Source organism: Rhinatrema bivittatum, chromosome 14 (genome assembly GCF_901001135.1).
Source record: "Rhinatrema bivittatum chromosome 14, aRhiBiv1.1, whole genome shotgun sequence".
In the NCBI taxonomy this organism is placed as follows: Eukaryota; Metazoa; Chordata; class Amphibia; order Gymnophiona; family Rhinatrematidae; genus Rhinatrema; species Rhinatrema bivittatum.
The window spans coordinates 11,794,922-11,817,992 of record NC_042628.1 but is presented as its reverse complement, the minus strand read 5'-3'; the positions used below and the strand labels follow the sequence as shown (position 1 = coordinate 11,817,992).

The 23,071-nt window shown below is 41.7% G+C and overlaps 1 protein-coding gene across 5 annotated transcripts in view; it reads right to left on the bottom strand.

The window, feature by feature from the left end:
- The window catches only part of MAD1L1 (mitotic arrest deficient 1 like 1), an 841,854-nt gene that overhangs the window by 500,020 nt on the left and 318,763 nt on the right, over nucleotides 1-23,071 (bottom strand). For all 5 annotated transcript variants that reach the window (XR_003852570.1, XR_003852571.1, XM_029576299.1 and 2 more), the window contains one exon: nucleotides 10,122-10,210. Coding sequence is in view for 3 of the 5 variants with exons in the window: in XM_029576299.1 (XP_029432159.1) it covers nucleotides 10,122-10,210 (89 nt within the window). In the remaining 2 variants the exon portion in view is untranslated. The remainder of the gene's footprint in view (nucleotides 1-10,121; nucleotides 10,211-23,071) is intronic.

The window sequence follows — 23,071 nt, the reverse complement described above, 5'->3', positions numbered from 1 at the left end:
TGTGCGTTGCCTGAAGTCAAGGTGAACTGCCTAAAACTGATTGTTTTGCTTTGCAATGTCTTTTTGTGAGATACCTGAAGATAAGGTGATCTGCCTAAGTTGATATGTGTTGTTGTGCACTGCATTTTGTTGGGTTTCACTGTAAATAAACTGCACTTAAGGAACAGCCAGAGTTTGCCTCGTGTATTCGTCTGGGTGCTCGAGTTACTGCATAGGCCCAGTAAAGAGTTTGAGAAGTGGGATGGGGAGAGGGGCCACCAGAAAACTGAGATGGTCCAAGAAGTCAACGTTTTGCCACTTCTGGTTGTGCTCCTCCTGTTCTCACCACAGTGGGCTGAAACACAAATTACTGCCAGTATGGCTAAGTGTCAGATAAAAAGCACCCATGGACTGTAGTTTGCCCATATCTGGCACAGAGCAACAGAAAGACCACTGGGAAATACATTCAATTTTTGGTTTCTTTTTACTTAATATTCCATGTTTTCATTTGGTGAGCACAAAGCACATTCCAAAAAATTACTAAATAGATACATGGAAATTATCTTCTATCAAAGTCAACCATGGGTGTTTAGTGTTGCAAAGCATGGAGTAAAGATTTAGGTGTTTATGCCAAGAGAAGCCATTGGCTTTAGGGAACTTCACTATATTTAACACTTCCCAGTTTCTGGGAATTATTGCTTTTTAACCTTCTAGGCCACTCCATTTCAGGACTGGTCTCATTGTTCCCCACAACATGGAATGAAATTGACAGTTGCATATAGCAGATACCCATTACAGGACCAAGATGTCAATTCTACAGATTACACTGGGCGGACTCATCACAAGGGCGTGGTGAGAGAGCGCATCACAGGAAGTGGCCCACTGTTTGCTTCCTCCTCCTTCCTGTTCACCCAACTGCAGAAGCAGGGAGGAGTTGGGAACAAGTGAGGTGGGTCTACCTCTCAACCCTACCCAGCTGCACCCTGTAGCTCTGGCCCCTGCCCCAATCCCACTCCACATTGCCCTTTTTCCCTCTATGACTCGGGCTCATATCAAGAACGATGAGGGGGACTGATTTGGAGAATGACACAGCTGTAGCTTTTATTTCTTTTCCAGTTTAAATTTTCATAATTATCAACTGGGTCCATCTGCACAATTATTTCAAAAACCCTTAGAAATCCATATTTTTTGCCACCGCACTAAGGTGGGGAGCCGAGGACCTTGGACTGGTCCAACCTCCCTTTATCCCTATTTTGCGAAGGCAGCATTTTCTTATTGTTGGGTAAATAGGCCCTATCCAAGTCACTGAAGCAAGGAATAGCCAGACCTCTCTTCCCAGATACAAACTTTTGCCTGATTGCTAAGGGTATATTTTGAGAATTGTGACATTCCAATTTTAAATAAAGTCTGGAACTCTGGGATTATTTCTGACCAGAACTTAAATTTTAAAGCCCTGATTAAAAACCTAGTCTGATCTTCAATTTTCAAATTTCAGATGTTGCACAATTTGAAGCCTTGTCACTTAATGATTTTAGGACTGTATTCTAATCCCTAATTTTAACAGGGCTTGATTACTGCAATTCCATTTATTTAGGTTTACTGGTTACTACCCTAAGGGTGCTGCAAGTAATTCAGAATTCAACAGCCCGGGCTCTTCTTGCTAAGACTACAAACTCCGGGTTTATATAATTTGCACTGGTTACCCGTAAAGTGGAAGATTATATTTAAGGATCTGACATTGATCCATATGGCTCTGAATAATGAAGCATCCTCATGTATCAGTGACTTACTGAAAACCTATAGGCCGGAAAGAAATTTGATTTCTGTTGGAAAGTACTTTTTAGATGCCCCATCAACACATGTCAAGTGTCTGACCAAGACAAGGGAGAGGCTATTTGCTATGCTATAACTTACTTGAAGGGCTAAGAAAGGAGACTTGCTTTAAATCATTTAAAAAGAAGCTGAAAACTCATTTTTGAAATCAGGCTTTTAGCTAGGCTTCTGAAATGGGCTAAATTTGGTTTTAGCTGGTAGGTGGGTCCTTTCATCTCTTCTGTATGTTCTGTTTCATTGCTTTTGCTCTCATATGATTGGATGAGCTTAATTTCTTATTTTTCTATTTGTGTTTTTATGTCCATGATATACATTTTCTTTATGTAAGTTTGTTTTTTATCCAGGAGGTTCATTTTGTTTACATAAGCTTTCTTTTTACTGATCTTTATTATTTTAAGATATATGGATGTTTCCCGCGAATCACTTTGAACAATGGATAATGCAGCATACAAATAATTTTCATAAACAAAAATAAATACGGAAGCCCCATCCAAACTGTAAAAGCAAGCAATAATCAGACCACCTCCCACCTATTTCCATGTTTTGCCCATAAAAATACTAAGGTGGCCACATCCTACCTTAACAAGCTAGTGATGGGCCAGACCTCCCTCCCCTCCCAACTTCCTTTATTTATTCTCGTGATGCTCAAAGGGCTCACCCCAGCTTTAGAAGCACAAAAGCCCCTGCCTTACCACCATTATGATTGAACTTAAACATCGTCACTGAAATACTATAAACATCAGGGCAGCTGAGCTATACGTTAACTGTATGAAATGCCCAGATGGATCCCTTGAATGTGCCATGCACTATTAACAAAGCTTAACATAAGCTGCACCCTTCCCCCTCCCACTCTAATCTAACAAAATCCACTAAAGGGCAGACATCCTATATAAAAGGTGGACCAAGTGGGTAGGCCAGCAAAATAGTTTGAACTGGTTTGTGCTTGGCAGTTTAAACCCCCCCAGGATGTCCCCGTCCCCCCCCAAATCCAATGTGGCTATTGGCCACACTGCCAGCTTGACCCTATCTGACCCTGTGCTGAGGTCGTCGGTCCAGGGCCAGAAGTCTGACAGCCATTACAAGCGGTGGGTTGGATGCCACGCCACACGGCAGTGAGCATTGCTGTGCCCTCTGCCATGTTAGACTGCAGCAGCTCAGAGTCTTTTACCTCTGCCCACCCAACAAAGGAGAGAGGAACCAGAGCTGAATGGGGCCACCTGCCTCTGTCACCCTCATAACCATGAAGGAGAAAGAAGCTGAAAGGACCCAAATGCCCCACTGGCACCAAAATACAGAGAGGTAAAGAAGCCCCCCCTGCCCCACTGCAGTCAAAAAAAAGAAGCCAGAGAGAAAAGTGTCCTTTCTTTCCTCCAAAAGGAAAGAGGAGTGAGAGGTGGCAGAGAACGTTTCTGTATTTACATATACTGCATTCCTTTTAGGTGATTGAAAATAATTCTATTTTGCAAATTGTATTGCGTGTGTTAGTGGGTGACAGGACGACTCAATATGTTAAAAAGGCAAAAATCGAGCACCACTGCACAATACTAAATTCAACTGCCACATAAGGTAATAAAATAACTTGTTCAGTTCCTGGTATAATAAGTTAATCATTGCTACTGATTTTTCAGACATTAATATGTACAGTATGCCTTCGTATCAATAGTTTTAATGTTGCCGCTAGATCTTCATTGCTCCATACTCTGCAGAGTTCCTCTTCCCTCACTAAGTGAGAATTCTTGGGCTGCTGCATGCACATACTGGCAAAATCAATGTACATATTTTCAGATAATGGACTGCTTCATGCAAAACTACAAATCATCAATAATAATTTCATTTTAATTTAATTAGAGATTTCTATTCCACATTCCTTAGCTGAACAGCTGCTCCAAAGAGAATCACAAGGAAGATTAAGGGGTTAAAACATTACAAATATTTTCTCAAACGAAAGTAGCAGAAAGTTATATAACAGTCAGTTTATCTCAGGAGTGGTAACAGGTCAGAGATTCTTAAAAGTTCCAACCAAATTGCTTAAGTTGTCAAATTACAGCATACTTAATCCTTCTGAGAGTTGTGGACCCTTGTATTGAAGTGAGATTGATGCCACCTACTGAGAAGGCCCAGTAGTTCCTCACTGCCAACTAGAGGAAGATGATGCAGAAACGAACTGGAGCTTCGCCTATACCATCCCCTTTCCCTGCAGGTTGAACCTTTGGGTTCCGGGGGTTGGCAGGTCTTAGGTGAATGTCTCTGGAAAAGGTTAAGAGAGGTTCCGTAGTCAGGCAGTGATTGAGGCAGGTGGCAGACACTGAACCTATGTTAGGAAGTTGCAGGCTAGAAGAAATTTAAAATAAATAAATAAAGGCCTGGACACATGCTAAGGTCAGTATCAGAGGTCAGTCCAAGGGGGCTAGGCAAGGCTGAAGGCACAGAAGGCTGGACAAGGCTGAAGATGAAGGCAAAGCTGAAAACACAGACAAGGCTAGACAAGGCTGAAGATGAGGGCAAGGCAAAGCAGACGACATGGAAGCAGCAGCGTCTGTCAGGTAGGTTTCTTGTACAGGCTGAAGCAGCTGATGTCATCCAGGGGTGCTGCAGCTAAGTTCCCACCACAGGCGCTTTAAAATGAAGCCTTGGGCATGCATGTGCGCCGAGGGAGCTGGGTCCAGCATGCATCGGCGGTGTCCCTCATCATGTGGAGCAATGGCGTTCCTGGCCACATGGGACAGTGGCAGTGAGCTGGTTCGGCAGGGACAGCCCGTGAGTTGGAAAACATAACAGTACCTCCTGGACCTGAGACTTGGATTTGGAGGGAAATAGTGTATGGAATTCCTTTACCAGGAGAGGTGCTGAGAGTTTGATGGTAGGCTCCCAAGAATTCTCCTCTGGCCCAAAGTGCTTCCAGGTGATGAGATACTCAAGTTTGCCTCATCGCCTAGGGGAATCCAAAATTTCTTCCACCTTGAACTGTGTGTCTTCTTCTTCAATCACGTCCGTGGCTATGGGAGGCTTCCTGGAGGGCCAGGAAAGAATTAATGGTTTGAGCACGGAAATGTGAAATACGTTATGGATCCTTGGTGTCTTGGGAAGTTTTAGCTGGAAAGTGACAGGACCCATCTATTGTTGAATGGGGTATGGTCCAATGAAACATGGTGCCAGGTGGAAAGAAGGAACTCAGATGTAGGTGTTTGTGTGCTCAGCCATACTAAATCGCCCTTCTTGAGCTGGGGTGCTGGTTGGTGTTTGGTGTGTGTATTTCTTAGCTCATGTGGCAGCCCCTGAGATTGAGAGGTTCGAGTCCAGAAACTGTGGCGGTCCTGAGCAGCGAGACGGGCTGCTGGGCAATCCACCGCGAGGAGGAATGGGAATAATACACGTGGATGTTTCCCAACACAATTTGGAACGGTGAGGAGAAGTGGCACTGTTTACATGATTGTTATGGGAGAATTCCACCCATGGCAGTAGACGTGCCCAACTGTCTTGCCTTCAGTTGAATACAATCTGAGCAAGGAAGGTCTTGAGGATCTGATTGATCCTTTCGGTCTGCCCATTGCCTTGGAGGTGATAGGCTATAGTGAAATCCAGAGAGATACTGAACTTGCGATAGAGGGCCTTCTGATAATGGGTAGTAAACTGAATGCCTCTGTCAGAGGGAATATGGAATGGCAATCTGTGTAGAAGAAAAACATGTTGTACAAAGAGGCAGACTAGTTCAGGGGCTGAGGGAAGTCCAGCAAGAGACACAAAGGGAGTCATCTTGGAGAACCTATCCACAATGACCCATATCAACATGAAGCTGTGTTGAGAGAGGGAGATCCACCAAGTCGGTGGATATGTAGGTCCAGGGTTCGCTGGGGGCTGGCAATGGCTTTAACAATCCCCAGGGTCGGTCTTGTGCTGTGCGCAGGTTGAGCAGGACCTTACATAGTTCCCTGCTGGAATGGAGGTGATGGAGGCCAGGAGAATCCTTGCCGGGTCAATGAAATGTCGCAATGCTTCTGTGGTATCTTCAGTTAGAAAGGAAAGGGATAAAGCATCTGCATGGTGGCTTTTCTCGGACAGTCAGTAGCAAAGCTCGAAGTCAAACTGAAAAAGAAGAGGATTGAGGTGTTGAGCCTTCAGAAAGTTTTCTAAGCTTTATGAGCTGTGTGTAGATGGTGTAAAGAGAGCCCCTCCATGAGATGCTGCCACTCTTTCAAGGTAAGTTTGACAGCTAGAAGTTCTCTGTCTCCAATGTATAGTTTTTCTCCACTGGAAAACAATTTTGAGAGAAGAATGAACAAGGGAGAAATTTTCCTTCCTTGAGGACAGCCCCAACCCCAAGGGAAGAGGCATCTACTTCGAGCACAAAAGGATGGGAAGATAGGATCCCGGGTGACGGATCAGGGTCCTTGGGTGAAGGTTTCTTTGAACTTCTGAAAGGCTTCGACCACTTCCAGTGGCCAATTTCTGGTATTTGCATCCTTTCGAGTTAAGACTGTGAGTGGAGCAGCCAGCATGGAATATCCATGGATAAATTGCCGAAAGTAATGGACAAATCCAAGAAATCTTTTAGTGTCCACAAGCCCACCAGCTGGGGCCAGTCCAAGATGGCTTTCTGTTTTGCAGCATCCCTGCTGAGTCCGGTACTGGAGATGATGTACCCCAGGAATTCAGAGGATATTACTTAAGCCATAAGAGATGCCATACTGAGTCAGATTAAAGATCCATTAAGCCCAGAATCCTATCTTCAACAGTAACCAATCTGGGTCACAAATACCTGGAAGAACCTAAAGAGTAGATTCATTTTTTGTTGCTCACTCCTAGGGATAAAACTGTGGTTTTCCCAAATCTACCTGGCTACTAATGGTTTATATAATTTTCTTCTAGGAACTTGTCCAAACCCCTTTTAAATCCAATTATGCTAGATGCCTTAACTACATCTGGCAATAAGTTTCACAGCTTGATTGTATGTTGAGTGAAAAAATACTTTCTCTAGTTTTAAATCTGCTACCTGTTCATGGAGTGAATCCTATTCTTACTATTCCATTCCACTTATGATTTTATAGAAACATGAGGTCTATCTGTCCATAACCACTAACTGTTGAGCTCTACACAATCCCTACTGCTCCTTCAGAGATTCCCCGTGTTTGACCCATGCTTTCTTGAATTCAGATACTGTTCTTATCTCCATTACCTCCATTGGGAGGTTCCATGCATCCACCATCTTTTCTGTAAAAAAATATTTTAAGATTAGTCCTGATGCTACCCCTTCACTCTCATTCCAGAGCCTCCTTTCCATATTTTAATAACTTTGAACAATTTTGTATTATCTGCTAATTTGATCACCTCACTTGCTACTCCCTTTTCAGATCACTTATGAATACTTTAAACAGGTTGCAGTACAAATCCCTGGGACATGCCACTATATACCTTTGTCCATTGGGAAAACTAATCATTTTGTCCTATTCTGTGATAACTGTCTTTTAATCAGTTACCATTTTTATTTATTTATTTATTTATTTCAAATTTTTATATACCGGCATTCGAGACAGCAGTCACATCATGCTGGTTCACATAGAACAGGGGTGCATAGTAAACATAACTATAACAATGGTGCTGAAAAGGCAGTTACATATAACAGGGTGTTAAGAACTTGGCTTAGAAGAGAAAGGACAGGTTATTATTCACACAAGTAACGATAGAAGATAAGGTTAACCATGGTGTAGGTGGAGAATGGGGGTGGCTTGGAAGAGTTAGATCAATTAGCGTCCGGGAAGGCTTGTATGAATATCCAGGTCTTTAGTCTTTTTTTGAAGGTTGAGATGCATGGTTCTATTCTGAGATTTGAGGGGATGGAGTTCCATAACGGTGGGATGGCTGTAGAGAAAGCTCGGTCTCTTAGTGTGCTGTGTCTGGTGGATTTGGGCGGTGGTACCTGTAGCGAACCCTTGTATGCATCTCTTGTTGGTCTTGACGAGTTGTGTAGTCAGAGGGGGATCTGTAGGTCAATAGGAGCCAGTTGGTGGATGTTTTTGTATGTGGTAAGAATGGCCTTGTATATAATTCTAAAGTGTATAGGTAACCAATGGAGGCTCTTTAAAATGGGGGTTATGTGGTCCCTTCTCCTGGTATTTGTCAGAATTCGTGCAGCTGCATTTTGCACCATCTGAAGCGGTTTGGTGTATGAAGCGGGAAGGCCAAGTAGGATGGCGTTACAATAGTCTAATTTTGAAAAAATGATTGCTTGCAGAATGGTTCTGAAATCTTGGGCATGGAAAAGAGGTCTAATTCTTTTCAGCACTTGTAGTTGGTAGAAACAGTCTTTGGTGGTTTTATTAATAGTGGCTTTGAAATTCAGGCAATTATCAATTAGGACTCCTAGGTCTCTCACTTTTGTGGTTGTTGGCGTGGCTTGCTGTGCAGAGGTGATGGTGTTGTTCTCTGAGGCGATGAGCAGTATTTCAGTTTTGCTGGAATTTAATACCAGGTTTAGGCTGGTGAGGAGGAGTTTAATTTTTTGAAGGCATGTATCCCAGTAAGCCAGAGTTTTTGCAAAGGAATCCTTAATGGGTATCAGGACCTGGATATCGTCCGCATAAAGGAAATGTTTGAGGTTGAGGTTGGTGAGAAGGTGGCATAGCGGTATAAGGTAAATGTTAAATAAAGTAGGAGACAGGGAGAACCCTTGAGGAACTCCTACTGACGACGGGTGTAGAGAGGATTCTTTGTTCTGTATCTTGACCTTGTATCCTCTGTTGCTGAGAAAGGATGTGAACCAAGATAGTGCTGTGCCTGAGATACCTATGGAGGCTAACTGGTTAATGAGAAGGGAATGATTGACAGTGTCAAAGGCTGAAGAAAGGTCCAGTAGGATCAGTAAGAAGGCTTGACCTTTGTCGAGGCCCAGGATGAGGTGATCAGTTAAGGAAATGAGGAGGGACTCCGTGCTTAGTGTTTTGCGGAATCCGTATTGTGATGTGGATAGGAGGTTATTTTCTTCAATGTAGTTTGAGAGTCGGGTGTTCACCAATTTCTCCATAATCTTGGCTATGAAGGGGAGGTTGGCGATCGGTCGGTAGTTGTTTGGGTCATTAGGATCTAGATTAGGTTTCTTGAGTAGTGGTTTGAGAGAGGCCAGTTTTAGGTCATCTGGGTAAGATCCTTGTGCTATTGAGCAATTTATGATGTTTGACAGGGCTTTGGAGATGGAGTCAGGAATTGATAGAAGCAGTTTCGAGGGGATGTGATCCGAAGGGTGAGAAGATGGTTTCATTTTCCATAGAATACCTTGGATCTCAATGGAAGAGGTGAGTTCCAGTTCTTCTAAGCGGGTATTTTTGAAGGCGGTCTGAGGTGGTGTTGAAGTAGATGTGATGTTAGGGGGCAGCTGAGTTAGTAGTTTGCTTATTTTGTTATTGAAAAATAGTGCTAGTTCTTCCGCTTTAGATTTAACCAAAGGATGTCTCCCTTCTCAGGTTTGTTTGGTTTTTTTTTTTTTTTTTTTAGATCTGCCAGTCAGAAAGGATTGGAATTAGTTTATCATGCTCCCCCAGACTCATAAGATTGCTAGTCTGGTCAGCATAATTTGGTGACCATGTCAAATGCAGATGAGGGATCAAAGAAGATCAATAGTCCTGATCTACCCACATACATTAGTAACTGCATGTTATCAATAAATGAGTTGAATAGTTTCCTTACTATATCCAGTATGGAATCTCAGCTGGGTTGGATCTAAACTGTTAGTCTCTTCGAGGAAGTCTTTCAATTGTCTGCTGCCACAGTTTCTTTAAGTTTCACAATGTAGAAGGATTTGATATTAGGCCGTAGCTGGCACGGCATTTAATTTTGCCATAGGCCTCCCACTGATGATGCTGCCCATAGATGGCAGGGCTAGGCAGGGGGAGCAGAGTCAGGAGAGGGTGATGGAGTGGCATGGGGCTCAGTTTCTTCAGGCCAACAGGTGGCATGGGCTGCTGGCAATACTCAAGAGAGGCAAAGAGCAGGCTCTCCATTGGCTTCCTGTTTCTAATCACAAAGACTATTTTATTATCCAAAAGATCGCTTTAACATACCCTTTTACAATTATTTATGTGTGCTACCACTTTTGCCTGTGGCCATTTAATTTTGTATGGCACAGTAATCAAGGAGAACCTGGCCAAATTAAGTCTCTGAAAATAATACTTTTAACATTAGAAGCCCAAATTAATCTAGGAGACATACTCTGAAGATTCTATCTACACTTCATGGTATCTTCAAAGAACTTTGAACTTTTACTCATGTCCCCAGTGATTATAAAATCAAACTTTGCATTCCTAAAACTCCCACCTCACCTGAGAGAGTTCACCTCTTCACTGGTAACAAACATGCTCTGATCCATTACACCCAACTGAGACTTTAAGATGTTCATTTCGGCTTCCAGCTGTGAGAGAAGAGAGAATGTGTTTAGCTAACAATGCATAGATGTACACTTGCACACACATATGTATACACACAGATTCATGTACATCTTTTTAAGACCAAAGGCAAGCTTCAGGAGTCATGCTGCACCCGAATTCTCAGAATAAGTTATCTTGTGCATAGACAGATGCACGCATACTGCTATACACAAAAGGGAAGCTTAATACTCCGTACTTGAATTCTGACCTCTCATCCTTCATTCTACCTGCCACTTTCTTTTCAAACGCAGGAGGAAAGCAAATCCAATTTTCAAGTGACAATTACTAGGCAAGGAGGAAACTTGTTTATCACAATATACATGAAATAGAAGAGTGACTCCTCAGGATTGATTCACCTTAAGTCAGAGAAATCTCTAGTGGGGGCTTGCTTCTCCAGGTTACCTTCGCTTCCCATTAATGCTCAGTCCTTCGCTATAGACTCCTTGGATGGTACGGAAATTAGACTGTTCTACTTTTCACGTACTGGATCAGTCAAAACCTCAGCTTTCATCTCCTTTTACCAAATGAGGCAGAGAAAAGTCAGCCTGTCAATTCATGCCTCACAAGGGTACCTCATTCATAGTCATTACCTAGGGCCCTTTGCTAAGTTTAGAAACACTTCCAACTTGAATATGAGAAATGTAACAATACCAATAGCACTGAATAAATCGCCTTCAAGTCCAGACAGCACAATCTCTCTAAAATCCATCTGCAGATGACATATCCTAGCTCCAACATCTGCAAAAAACAATGCTAAAAAGAGCTGATGCATTAGCAAATCCTGTAGATTACACATGGAAAGCCCGACAATAACAATACGATAACACAACAGACTGTTCCTTAGCTCTTGTTTGGGCAAATAGGAAACTGGGAAAGCAATGTGCTCCTGCACTGATAAAACGGATGCATGGGAGAACGGTACGTTCTCCACTGAGCAGTGCTGATTCTTAAATAAAATGAAGCAAGTTTGCTACCATTTTTCCACTGTGATAAAACAGAAAGGGAGTCATTTTGAAATAGGGGGCTGGACCAAATGGCGCTATGTTGGTAAACTGGGATCAAAGATCAGCTATTTATCACAGCTTATATTGCTAAACTAAGTGCGCTACTAATCCCAAAAGAGAAAATCTAAAAATCATAACATTAAAAGCATCTAACACACTTATCAGAACAATACAATTAAAATATACAAACAATAGCAAAGGTATAAGAATAAAATTACCACAAAATGCACAAATATTTTCATGAACTGAATGAGATTATAAATTGTGATAACTTTTAAATTGTAACCAGAAAATCTTTTTCCAAACTGACTCCAACCTGATTTTCTCCAATGAGTAAATACTTTCTTCTTTCCAAATCAGTGTGAATGGTGTAAAGCAATGTTTCTGAAGCTGGTCCTGGAGTACCCCCCCCCCCCCCTTACCAGTTTGGTTTTCAGGATATCTACAATGAATATGCATGAAAAAGATTTTTATGTGCTGTCTCCACTGCATGCAGATCTATCTCATACATGTTCATTGTGGATATCATGAAAACCAGATTGGCTAGGGGGTACTCCAGACCAGCTTTAGGAACACTGGCATAAAACAATAGCTTTTTGTTTTCAAATTCTGGGATGCTATCACATTGGCAGTTCTTGAATACAGCACAAGCCTAGAATGATGGACCATCAGCTGCCTGCTGTGTGATCTCTCATCTAGTCCTGCTAGTGATAAGCCAAGCACAGAGCGAAGGGTTGCCTTGTACATCTAGTACGAATCACGTTTACATGCCACAGTTGATGATCCCTATCTTGGCATACTCATGGTCATTAACCTCCTGTCATCACAAGAGCTCTTACCATATAAATCAAATCTTCAGCTCTAACTATGTTTGCTTAAATACCCGTAATCAGCTTTGTGACTAAGTGAACTTGGATTTACCTTTAGCTTCCCAACCCATTGAAGTCCATTTTTACACTATGTACAGTAATTCCTTTTTTATAATAGGCACTGTCAGTATAACAAGGACTGAGGGTAAAGTGAAGTAGCAATGTAGGAGGCACCACCTAGCTAAACTGGATCACATAGGCTTGGATAGATTCAACACATGTTCTATGTGTAGCAATGAACTCTCCAGGAGCACGGAATATTTTGGGTACATCCAACTATTCAAATAACTAGATTTAGCACTATTTTCCTTGTTCACATATAGTAACCACTGGATTTGGAATTGAGATTTAATTAATTGCGTTTCCAAACCAGTGCTCACGGTAGTTACTAATCAGGTACATTAGGTAGGTATCTGAGGCAATGCAGAAGAAAGTGACTTGCCCAAGGACAGAAAGAGAATCAATGGGAGAAGCAGGATTTGAACCCTGGTTTGCAGGCTGCTATTCTAACCACTAAGCCATTCTTCCACTGAAAAGAAAAGAGAAAAGACTCCCAAATCTTACAAAAGTCCTCTCTCTCAGGAGGAAATGATTTCATCTTCCAGGTTGGGAGGTTGAAAAGTTCTCTGCCCAGATGCTATATATTTTGCTAAATTAAAGCAAATCCAGTCAGTTTTATATGGTGCTTACCACTTCTTTGGCGAACGGTGTCTGCTTGGGGGCGATGGCGACTCGTCGAAAGGCAGCTGACCCAAAAACGTTTTTGATGTGAGTGGCGCATTGGAAAAGCAGGCCTCCTCAGATTCCAAACCCGACAGCACAGTAGGGGGAAAAAAACAGAATGACAGACCAGATAATCACCCAAGGGTGAGCTGAAAGGCCGGTTCTGTTATCGCCGCAAAGATGTAACAGATATTAAAAAAATAAATTTTGGATTTAATGTCAGAGCTCAAGGGGGAGTTTCTGAACTGGGAAATTGTATGGAAGACTTGAAACAAAAGCATAAGAAGCAGGAATTACAAATAACGGAGGTTATGAGATATACAACTTGTACATCCTCCCTATTTGATCATCAAGCCAAGATCCTGGACAAGATTGAAGAATAGATCTCGGTGGAATAATATTTGGATCAGAGACCTGTCTGAGGGAGTACAATTTGAGAATACAATTGTTGTGACAGCGTATTTGCTCCACTCTTATACATGGCAACAGTGCAGAGATGGAGGAGCCTCCAGTGATCCATGTGGAGTGGGTGCATCAAGCGTTGGGCCCATGACTGGGAAGCCTCCCCTGGAATATCATGGCCTATCTGAAAGACTTCCTGGTGAAGAAACTCATTATGTGTTTGGACAGGGCCCAAGGACCTGTGATCTGGGAGGGCCATAAATTGTCCTTATATAATGATTTGGCTTTGTCTACCTTATGCTGTCAAGGAGAACTGAGAGATGTCACCAGGAGATTGAGAAGGAAAATGTATGATATTGCTGGACTTTTCCCTTTGGTTTAAGTTTTACAGTTAATGGAGTTACTTACAAGATCAGGTCGAGAGAGGAGTCGAGACAAGCACTGCAAAAGGCGGAGTTGGATATTACTGACATCCCACCAGGGGAACCAAAGAAGAAGATTGGAGTTTCCATGGTAGCCAGGCAAGCTTTTTCGAAATGGAAAAGAATTTTTCCAGAAAAGCAGTCATCTAAGACTTGAGTGATACAATTCAGTCTAGCTTCTTAGCTTAAATTTGTATGTCAATGATACTTAATTCTGCCATACCTTCTATGCAGTGAACAGTATAAGAATATAATTAGATGATTATCCTGTTGCCTTGGTTTTCTGGAGGCTGACTTGTTTAAGTTTTGTCTTATTGCTGGGTTTTAACATGTTTTCTTTATCTGTGTGTTTTTACATCTGTGAAATATTGCTCTGCATCTGGGAGATGGGGCCATTCCTCCGTAGGGAGCTGTCATTGGACAGACATGGACTGGGGGTTTATGGTAAGTTAGAGGGAGGGGGGATGAGGATGGATGGGACTGGATAGGGAGGGGGGTGTTCAGGGAGGATAGATTTAGAAGAGCAGTAAGGCTGTATTATAATCAGAAGCACAAGGCAGTGGTAATCTTTCCCATGTGTAAGAGAGAGGGGGGGTCATATTGCTGTTCAATGATTTCTAACAAGAAAATTGTATCTATAAAATGTCCAGGGATTGAATACACCTCTTAAGAGACAAATGTTATTTAAGGAATTGATCAGACCAAGGGTGGATATCGCCTTTATTCAGGATACACATCTTAGGAAAAAAGATGAGGCGTTACTGAAACATAAGAATTATTTGCAGATCTTTTTGGTTTCTGCATGTGACAATAAAAGGAGCAAAAGGAGTGGGAATCCTTTTACATAAATCCTTGACTGCTCTATTTCTTAGAGCTAATATTGAAGGCCTGGATATTACTTTGGTACAGAGACCTTGATGATTTCTTTAACTGAGAGGCTGCTACCACATATGGATCGAGAAGAATCGAATTTATTAGTCCTGATTGATTTATCTTGTAAACCGTTATGATGGCTAAACCGAATGACGGTATATAAAACTTCACAAATAAATAAATAAATAGTGCTTTTGATCTAGTGGATCATTCTATTCTATTACATTGAAGTGAGCTTCTTGGAATTGGTGGCCAAGTATTAAAATGGTTGTCTAGTATTTTTACAGGAGCAATCTGTGATTTTCCGAGATTCACGGTCCCTTCCGTGTGAGGTGAAATCAGGGGCTATGCTCTGTCACAGCTTTTTTTCAATTTATTTTTAATTCTCTTAGGTCTGTTGATTTGATCTTTTGATTTCATTCCTTTCATTTATGCGGATGATGTGCGGATCATGACACATCTAGGAAAAAAAACCTATGGATGTGGTTTCTAGATTGAATCTTTGTTTATAAGCAGTAATTTGTTGCTTTCATAATAACAAATTGGTTATTAATTAAAGAAAGGATGGGTGATATTCCTATCTTACCTAGTTTGATGCAAATAGAGTTGACTCCTAAAGATCAGGTGAAACCCCTTGGGATGGTGCCCGATACTCAGTTGACTTTGTAAAAACAAATTGCACAGATAGCATGTAATACTTATTTCAAATTGAAAATGATATAGCAGTTGAGACCATATTTGGATGTCAGCATTAAAAGCTGTGACTTATGCATCGATTCTTTCATAACTGGATTATTGTAATACAATTTATTTGAGTTTACTGCTTTTCAAACAAGCTTTCCATAATGACAGAGAGGAGGAAAACAAGTGAAAACTAAGTTAAGCACCACGTAATCAGTTTTTCCTTAAACATCTCCAAATACATTAGACTTGAACCATTTAGCAGTTTTTCAACCAACATTTTAGACTTCATTATCACATACCTCTATTATTAAAATATGTTACCGTACCATGATGGCACATATATAACTTGTAATCTATGCCAATTAACCTTTAAATTTCCTTTTATGCTTTTTTGTAAACCGTTGTGATGGTGTTTTAACTTAACGACGGTACAGAAAAGTTTTTAAATAAATAAAATAAATTGATTCATAAACTACAACAGGTTGAAAATACAGCTGCTCGTATGGTCTTGGAGTAATCTAGGAGATTGGTCGTATGGGGTAATCTAGGAGAACATCTGCTAAACCTTTGTTGTTACAACTTCATTGGCTACCTATAGTAGATAGATGTAAATTTAAGAAGCTGGTTTTAGCTTTCAAAGTTTTGAATGGTTTTGTCTCCCCTTCATTGAAGGGTTCTCTGGAATGGCATAAAGCAAAAAGAAATTTACGATCTGTGGGGAAGCAGTATTTATGGCTTTCTGCTGTGTAAAAATGTGGCCTCTCTTTTTGGGTAATACATCTTTCTCAACAGTTATTCCAGGTTTATGGAATAGCCTTCCTTTGGAATTGAGAGAAGAGGTAAATTTCAGAAAAAGCTAAAGTCATGGTTTATGTCTGTTGACAACTAGACTTTTTTGTTTTGCAGTTTTTGAAATTTCATGCAAATTGCAGAGTACCCTATGTATTGATAATTTGCACAGTTTATACTGGGAGGATGAGAAATTTGTACAGGAGCTGGAATTATCTATGTTTTGTTATATTTTTAATGATTTTGTTTTAGATATGCAAATTTTGTGTCTTGTTTAAATTATCTTTGTACATCGCTTTGGGTGATAGTTTTATCTGTAAAGTGATTAAAAAATGCTATTAAACATCTTTGCCCCCAATCAAGATCAGAGTTTTTTCTTTAAATCTGTAGTTCTTCATCTAACAATATATATCAATAACAATATACTTCACCGAAACCAACATGGCTTTCGCAAAGGTCACAGCACTGAATCACTTTTTCTTCCTTTGATACCATTATTCATGGATTTGCTTCTAACTTGGATACATTCTAGTTCTCCTCGTTATTTCTGCTGCCTTTGATACCTTAAATCATGATATCCTCTTTGCAAATCTACAATCCATAGGTATCAAGGATACTGTTCTTCAATGGTTTAGGTCCTTTCTATCCAACCGCCCTCAGCAAGTTAACCTTGGTTTGCACTACTCTGACTGGTATTTCACTACTACTGGCATTCCACAAGGGTCTTCTCTTTCTGCTATTCTATTTAATATCTACTTGCTTCCCCTTTGCCATTTACTGTCTAGTCTAGGCATAGATTTCAGAATCTATGCAGACGACCTACAGTTTATTGTACCATATACTCATCTTGGTCCAACACATTGTCTTTAATCAATCTGTACCTTAAAACAAATACCTGGCTATCTCACAATCATCTAAAATGGAATGCTTCAAAAACTGAAATGGTACATGTATCTACTATACCTCATTTTTCCTGTCACCCCCCTCCTACTTTACTTTTGAAAATTGTATCATTCCTTTTACAACCTTGGCACACAATCTAGGAGTCACTCTGGATTCAAATCTATCAATGTCTACTAATATCTCCTCAGTTGTTAAAACCTCATTTTACAAAATTCATCTGTTAAAAAGATTAAAACCGCTACTATATCCTGCTGATTTCCTCACAGTAATACAAGCTTTGATTTTTAACAGGACTGGACTCTGCAATTCTTTATACCTAGAGCACTCCGACATTTCTCTTTGCCCACTTCACTTAGTTCAAAATGCCTCTGCCAGTCTTCTTACCAACCTAAAAACCAGAGATCATATCATCCCAGTCCTTTACTCATTGCATTGGCTCCCTATATGACAACGTATTCAATATAAAACTCTATTACTAATTCACAAATCTAATTCACAAACATTCTGCTGTATGGCTGTGTTCTTCAATGCAGCTATATCAACCACTGCGCCATCTCCACTTCATAGATAAAAACCTTCTACAAGTTCCGACAATAAAAACTGTGAGGCCTGAAAATGCACTTTTTCAATAGCAGGCCCTACCCTCTGGAACTCAATCCCAGACTCACTCAGGCTTCTAACAAATCCAAAGGAGTTCAAGAAAAGGTTAAAAAGTAATAATTATACGTCATGCCTTTGAGCATTGATTTTTGAGGTTCACCAGTCAACCATTATGAGAACACAGAAACACTCCTTGATTCAAACTTAAAAACACTATGACCACAATCATAAGGGAAAAAGTGAGAACAAACTTCCTTCACACCATTTAACACAGACGATGGGCAGTAAAAGAAGAAAAAGGGGGGACGGTAATTCTAGCCAAGTTTCCATAAACTGAGGAAGATGGTAATGTCCTTCTAGTTTTGATTTCTTAACAGAAATGTAATCTTCCTGCTTTGGCAATGGTCATAATGTAGTTGTATTCTCAATAGGGTTGGATGGCAGGGCTTTACACCCCTACCAAATATTATACAGACTCTCAAACTTAGCCCAAAGGCTTAGGACAGTCCTCAGCTTATAGCTTAGTCCTTACTTCAATATAACCCTAACCCTAGTCAAAAAGACAAGAAGCAAGCATGTAACATCCTTTCTGTTTCCTCAGTACTTTTATCCAACACATGATGAGCTCATGGAGGCTTGATACTCCTTCTCTCTCAATGGAAGCATTACCCTTTACTCAATCTATAAACTCAAGAGGGAGTAAAGCTGATAGCACCTCCTCCGCTTATGGAGGTCTAACAGATGGAAACTGCAATGAAATGTATGGTCAACATTAATAAGTAACAGATGGAACAGAAAACTATCAGTTCTAATGTTACATGCAATTATTGAGCAATTGGGATAGCAAAGAGTCAAACTTCACATTCATTCCTCATGAGTTTAAGGAAGTGGAGGGAGGGGGGGGGGCAGTGCTAGAATTTCTCATATATCCATCCTAAATTGAATTTCTTCCCAGACCAAGGAAAAGCAACGGTGCACTCCACCACTGTGTGCTCTAAAATGTTGCCATTTATTAACAAGCTGATAAGATTATCACACCAAGAAATGTTTTTCTCAATTTTCTGATTATGCTGCTTATCTGCAGTTCAGCCCATCACAGCCGACTGGGAGGAACGAGGAAGCATCCTATACAGATAATTGTAAGACCGTGAATCGAGGGTCCAGGGCAGAACTCAATTCCGGTCTGCCTCTGTCATGAAAGCAGATTCATTATCCACCTCCTTGCTTCCCATCTCCACTAGAACGTTGTGGAGTTTGTTATTTTGTGCATTTTTGGCAGAATGTGGATAGCATCAGAAGCTGAAGGGCTGTAGAATATCTCATTCATCACACACTCTTGGCCTTGAGTTAGACTGCCACCTGCTCACTGACAAGGCTAGATAAATCAAGGGGAGCATTCTGTTGGGAGGTGTGGAAAGGGTCAGTGTCTAAAGCAGTAAAATAAGGATTGTTGAGGTAAGGAGGATGTGAGACTTTCTAACATTCAGTGAAACACTGGAGGTTATCTTCTCTTAAGATATCACAGGAAAACAAAGTTAGTGTTACCACATGAAAACCACATGGCTAGCGACCTTCATTTTCAGTTTTCATTTTATTTTTTACTGGAAATGTAACTGTTTATTACAAGAACAAAAACAGGAGAGATCAGTGGGAAAATGTGATGCATCATTTTTTGGGGGTTAATTATTGTCATTCTTGTTGCATTGAACACTGTTAGATTCCAAGGAGAAATAAAATAAAAACTGAAAACAAAGGTCCCTACATATGGCTTAGATTGCTAAATCTAAGGGAAGCATTTACATGTGAATTAAATTTGGTTACAAATTTAATTCACATGTAATTTGAATTAAATGGTGAATTAAATGTGGTTACAAAAACAATATGAGTGAAGCATACCTTATCTATTGCCTGACATTTCCGTAGTCTTGTTTCTTACAATGCTATTTTTTTTCTGATTTCAATCTAGAAAATGAAGTCCCAAACAAAGCTATTTTGTTAATTTGAAAAGGTGAAATACAGTGTGAGTTGCTGAAAAGTGGGTACATTCCCGTGAACGATACCACTGGTGTGTTTCTGAATGTTGCAACTACTTACCGAATAATTTCCTTTTCTTTAGGACAGTCAGATGAATCTAGAACAAGTGGGTTATACACCTCTACCAGCAGATGGAGACTGAGCAAACTGACATCATGGTATGTGGACAGACTAGCAAAATTCTTGATTAAAAACAAGTAACCATTTCAATACTCAGCCAACAGGCAATACTGAGCTCAGACAAGAATGTATAAATGGTCTAGGGACTGGATTAATTTACCAGTAATCTCTGTAACACACAGTCATACAAGAGGACCATAATGCAACCATTCAGCAGACAAGGAAGCTGGATTCATCTGACTGTCCTAAAGAAAAGGAAATTATCAGGTAAGTAGTAATTTCTCATTTCTTAGCGTCCAGTCAGATGAATCCAGAACTAGTGGGATGTACCCAAGCTACTCCTGAGTAGGGCGGGAGCTGCCCACATTCCAGTCAAAACCGCACTTGTAAAGGCTGCATCCTCCCATCTAGACGATACTTGGAAAAGGTGTGTAAAGAGGACCATGTCGCAGCTCAGCAAATGTCGTCCAGCACAACAAACTAATTTCTGCCCATGAAACACTTTGAGCCCTAGTGGAATGAGCCCTAACCTGACTAGGCAATGGCTTCCCCATCCACATATGCAGCCGTGCTACCTCCTTAATCCAGTGAGCTATCGTCTTCGAGCTGTAAACATGCCAACTGGACCGACCTGGCTTCCAGCCAACTGATGTTCCAGAGAGACTCTTCTTAATTCCAGTGTCCTTGTGCTGTCGGATCCTGACAGTGAGGCTCTCCATACAAGGAGACTTGCATCCGTTGTCAGCACTAGCCAGTCCAGTGGGGCTAGGGAGACTCCCCTCCTTAGATGATCCACCTGCAACCACCAGTGCAGTTGGGAGGAGACCTCCAACGACAAGTGGAGCCGAATCGAATAGTCCTGAGACTGCGGGTTCCAATGAAACAGCAGGGAGCACTGCAGAGGACGCATATGTACCCTTGCCCACAGTACCACTTCCCAGGTTGCAGCCAATAAGCCAAGTACCTGCAGGTAAGACCACATGGTTGGTTGGGCGCAGACCCAGTTGCACCAGCAACTTCTGAATTTGAGCTTCCGGCATAAAAACCTTGCCCAGCTTCGTGTCGAACCAAACCCCAAGGTATTCCAATGACTGAGCAGGCTGAAGACTGCTCTTGGCCAGGTTCACTACCCAGCTGAGCTCCCGCAATAGGGAAATCACTGTGCGAGTCACCAGATGGCTCTCTTCCAGCGACTTAGCGCAAATCAGCCAGTCATCCAAATATGGGTGCATATTAGGATTCCATCCTCTCTCAACTCTGCCGCAATTACTACCATTACCTTGAAAAAGTTTCTGGGAGTGGTGGCCAGACCAAAGGGCAGGACCCAAAACCGAAAGTGGCATCCCAGAACGACGAAAAGCAGGAAGTGTTGATTTTCTAGTCAGATGGGAATGTGGAGATACGCCTTGGAAATCCAGAGGTCAGAAATTTCCCCGACTGTATGGCCATTATCACCGAGCACAATGTTTCCATGCGAAAATGCTTCACTTGCAGATGTGACTCTTGATGCCTTTGAGATTCAGGATGGGAAGAAAAGAGCCCTCCTTCTTTGGCACAATTAAATAAATGGAATATCACTCCATATTTTCTTGAGATGTGAGCACTGGGACCACAGCCCTCAGACTGAGAAGCCTTGCTAATGTACCCTCTACTGCCTGCTTCTTCTGCGGGGCAAGGCAGGGAGAATCTATGAACACGTCCTGAGGAATACTGCAAAACTCCATCGCATATCCTTCACGCATTACCCTCCAGGACCCAATGATTCGATATGATCTTGACCCACCTCTGATAAAAGAGAGAGAAGCATCCCCCCATCTCCTGTTCCCGGTGGTGGGTCGGCGAACCTTCATTGGGAGGCTTGGGAAGTTCTGCACCTCTTCTGGATTGCTGGGGACGAAAGGACTGAGACCTACCCAAAGGGTTGAGTCCTCTGAAAGGTCACTCTTCTACAGGGTCAAAAACGCTTGGATCCTCTAGCATGACCTCTTATGTTAAAGGAGTACTGCGCCTGCTTTTTATCCTCTGGCAAACAAGGAATCGCAAATTCACCCCACTTACTGGCCAGTTTCTCCAACTCACTGCCAAACAAAAGCAAGGTATTAAAGGGCAATTTGGTGAGGTTAGCCTTGGAGGTCGCATCGACCAAACAATTTCTCAACAATAACTGATGCTTGGATGCTACTATCAAAACCACTCCGCTGGCTGAAGTGTGGACCAAATCACAGCCTGCATCTGCTAAGAAGGCAGCAGCTGGTTGCATAACTGCCCTGGAGTTTACCCCAGAGTCATCAACCTCCTGGGAGAGAAGCAAACAAGAGCGAGCTACCAAGGAACAACAAGAAGCAATCTGCAAGGTCATTGCCACTGCTTCAAATGCTTGCTTAAGGATAGTCTCAATCTTTCTATCATGAGCATCCTTCAAGGCCGCTCCTTCTTCCATGGAAATAGTGGTCCGCTTGGAGACTGCACACACAAGTGCATCTACCTTCGGAAAATGTAAGTGCTCTCTTGCCACTAGATCCAGAGGGTACAGGGCTTCCAAAACCCGACCCCCTTTTAAATTAGCCTCAGAGGCGCACCACTCAATTCTTGAATGACCTCCATCAAGGGAAAAAACAAGAGGCTTTACGTAAGTAAACCAAAATGGGATTTCTCTTTGGCTCAGACACTGAATCTGCCCCAGGAACTCCAAGCATTTTCAAGGTCTGGGAAATCAGAGCTGGCAGTTCATCTCTATGAAAGTACCATAACATAGTTCTATATGGTTCTAATCTGGGATGAATTTCACCATCCTCAAGAGAGTCAGGATTGGCATCATCATCCGTGCAATCCGGATCTCTATCAGGAGGTCCTGCTGCTGTCTAGGCTGATGTCACTGCAGGGATATATGTACTGTGATGTCAAGTTTGCTCCATCTCCATCTACTGGCAGAGGTGAACTGAGGCTGGGAACCAGCAGCATAAGCCTTCATTTGTTGGACTTTTGGTTCCTCAAGATGATGAGTTTGGTTACTGCTTGGAGGCAATCCCAGAGGAGTAGAAAAAGTTAGATTTTTCTGTGCATTTGGTCTCAGACTTTACACCTTTACAAACGGCTTTTTATTTAACACAAGATAGGGGAGGCTTTGAAGAAACCTCTCCTTGTAAATGCTTTTTAAGGGCTTTGCACTGCATTACTGCTATTTTATTGCATGCTTTGTTCGTTGTGGTTGAAATATTGGTTTCCATTTAACCCACGCTGAGCAGCAACTCAAGGATGGGATAAATGACCGAATAGATAAATACATTTACAACCCCTCCAAAACTCACCTTACCTGGGGGCCTCACTGGGAACCATGCACCAAGACTCTTTTTGGAACCATGGGTCCTAGAACTTACCATTAGGTGCCACCATGGTTTAATGGGACACAGTCAGCATGGATT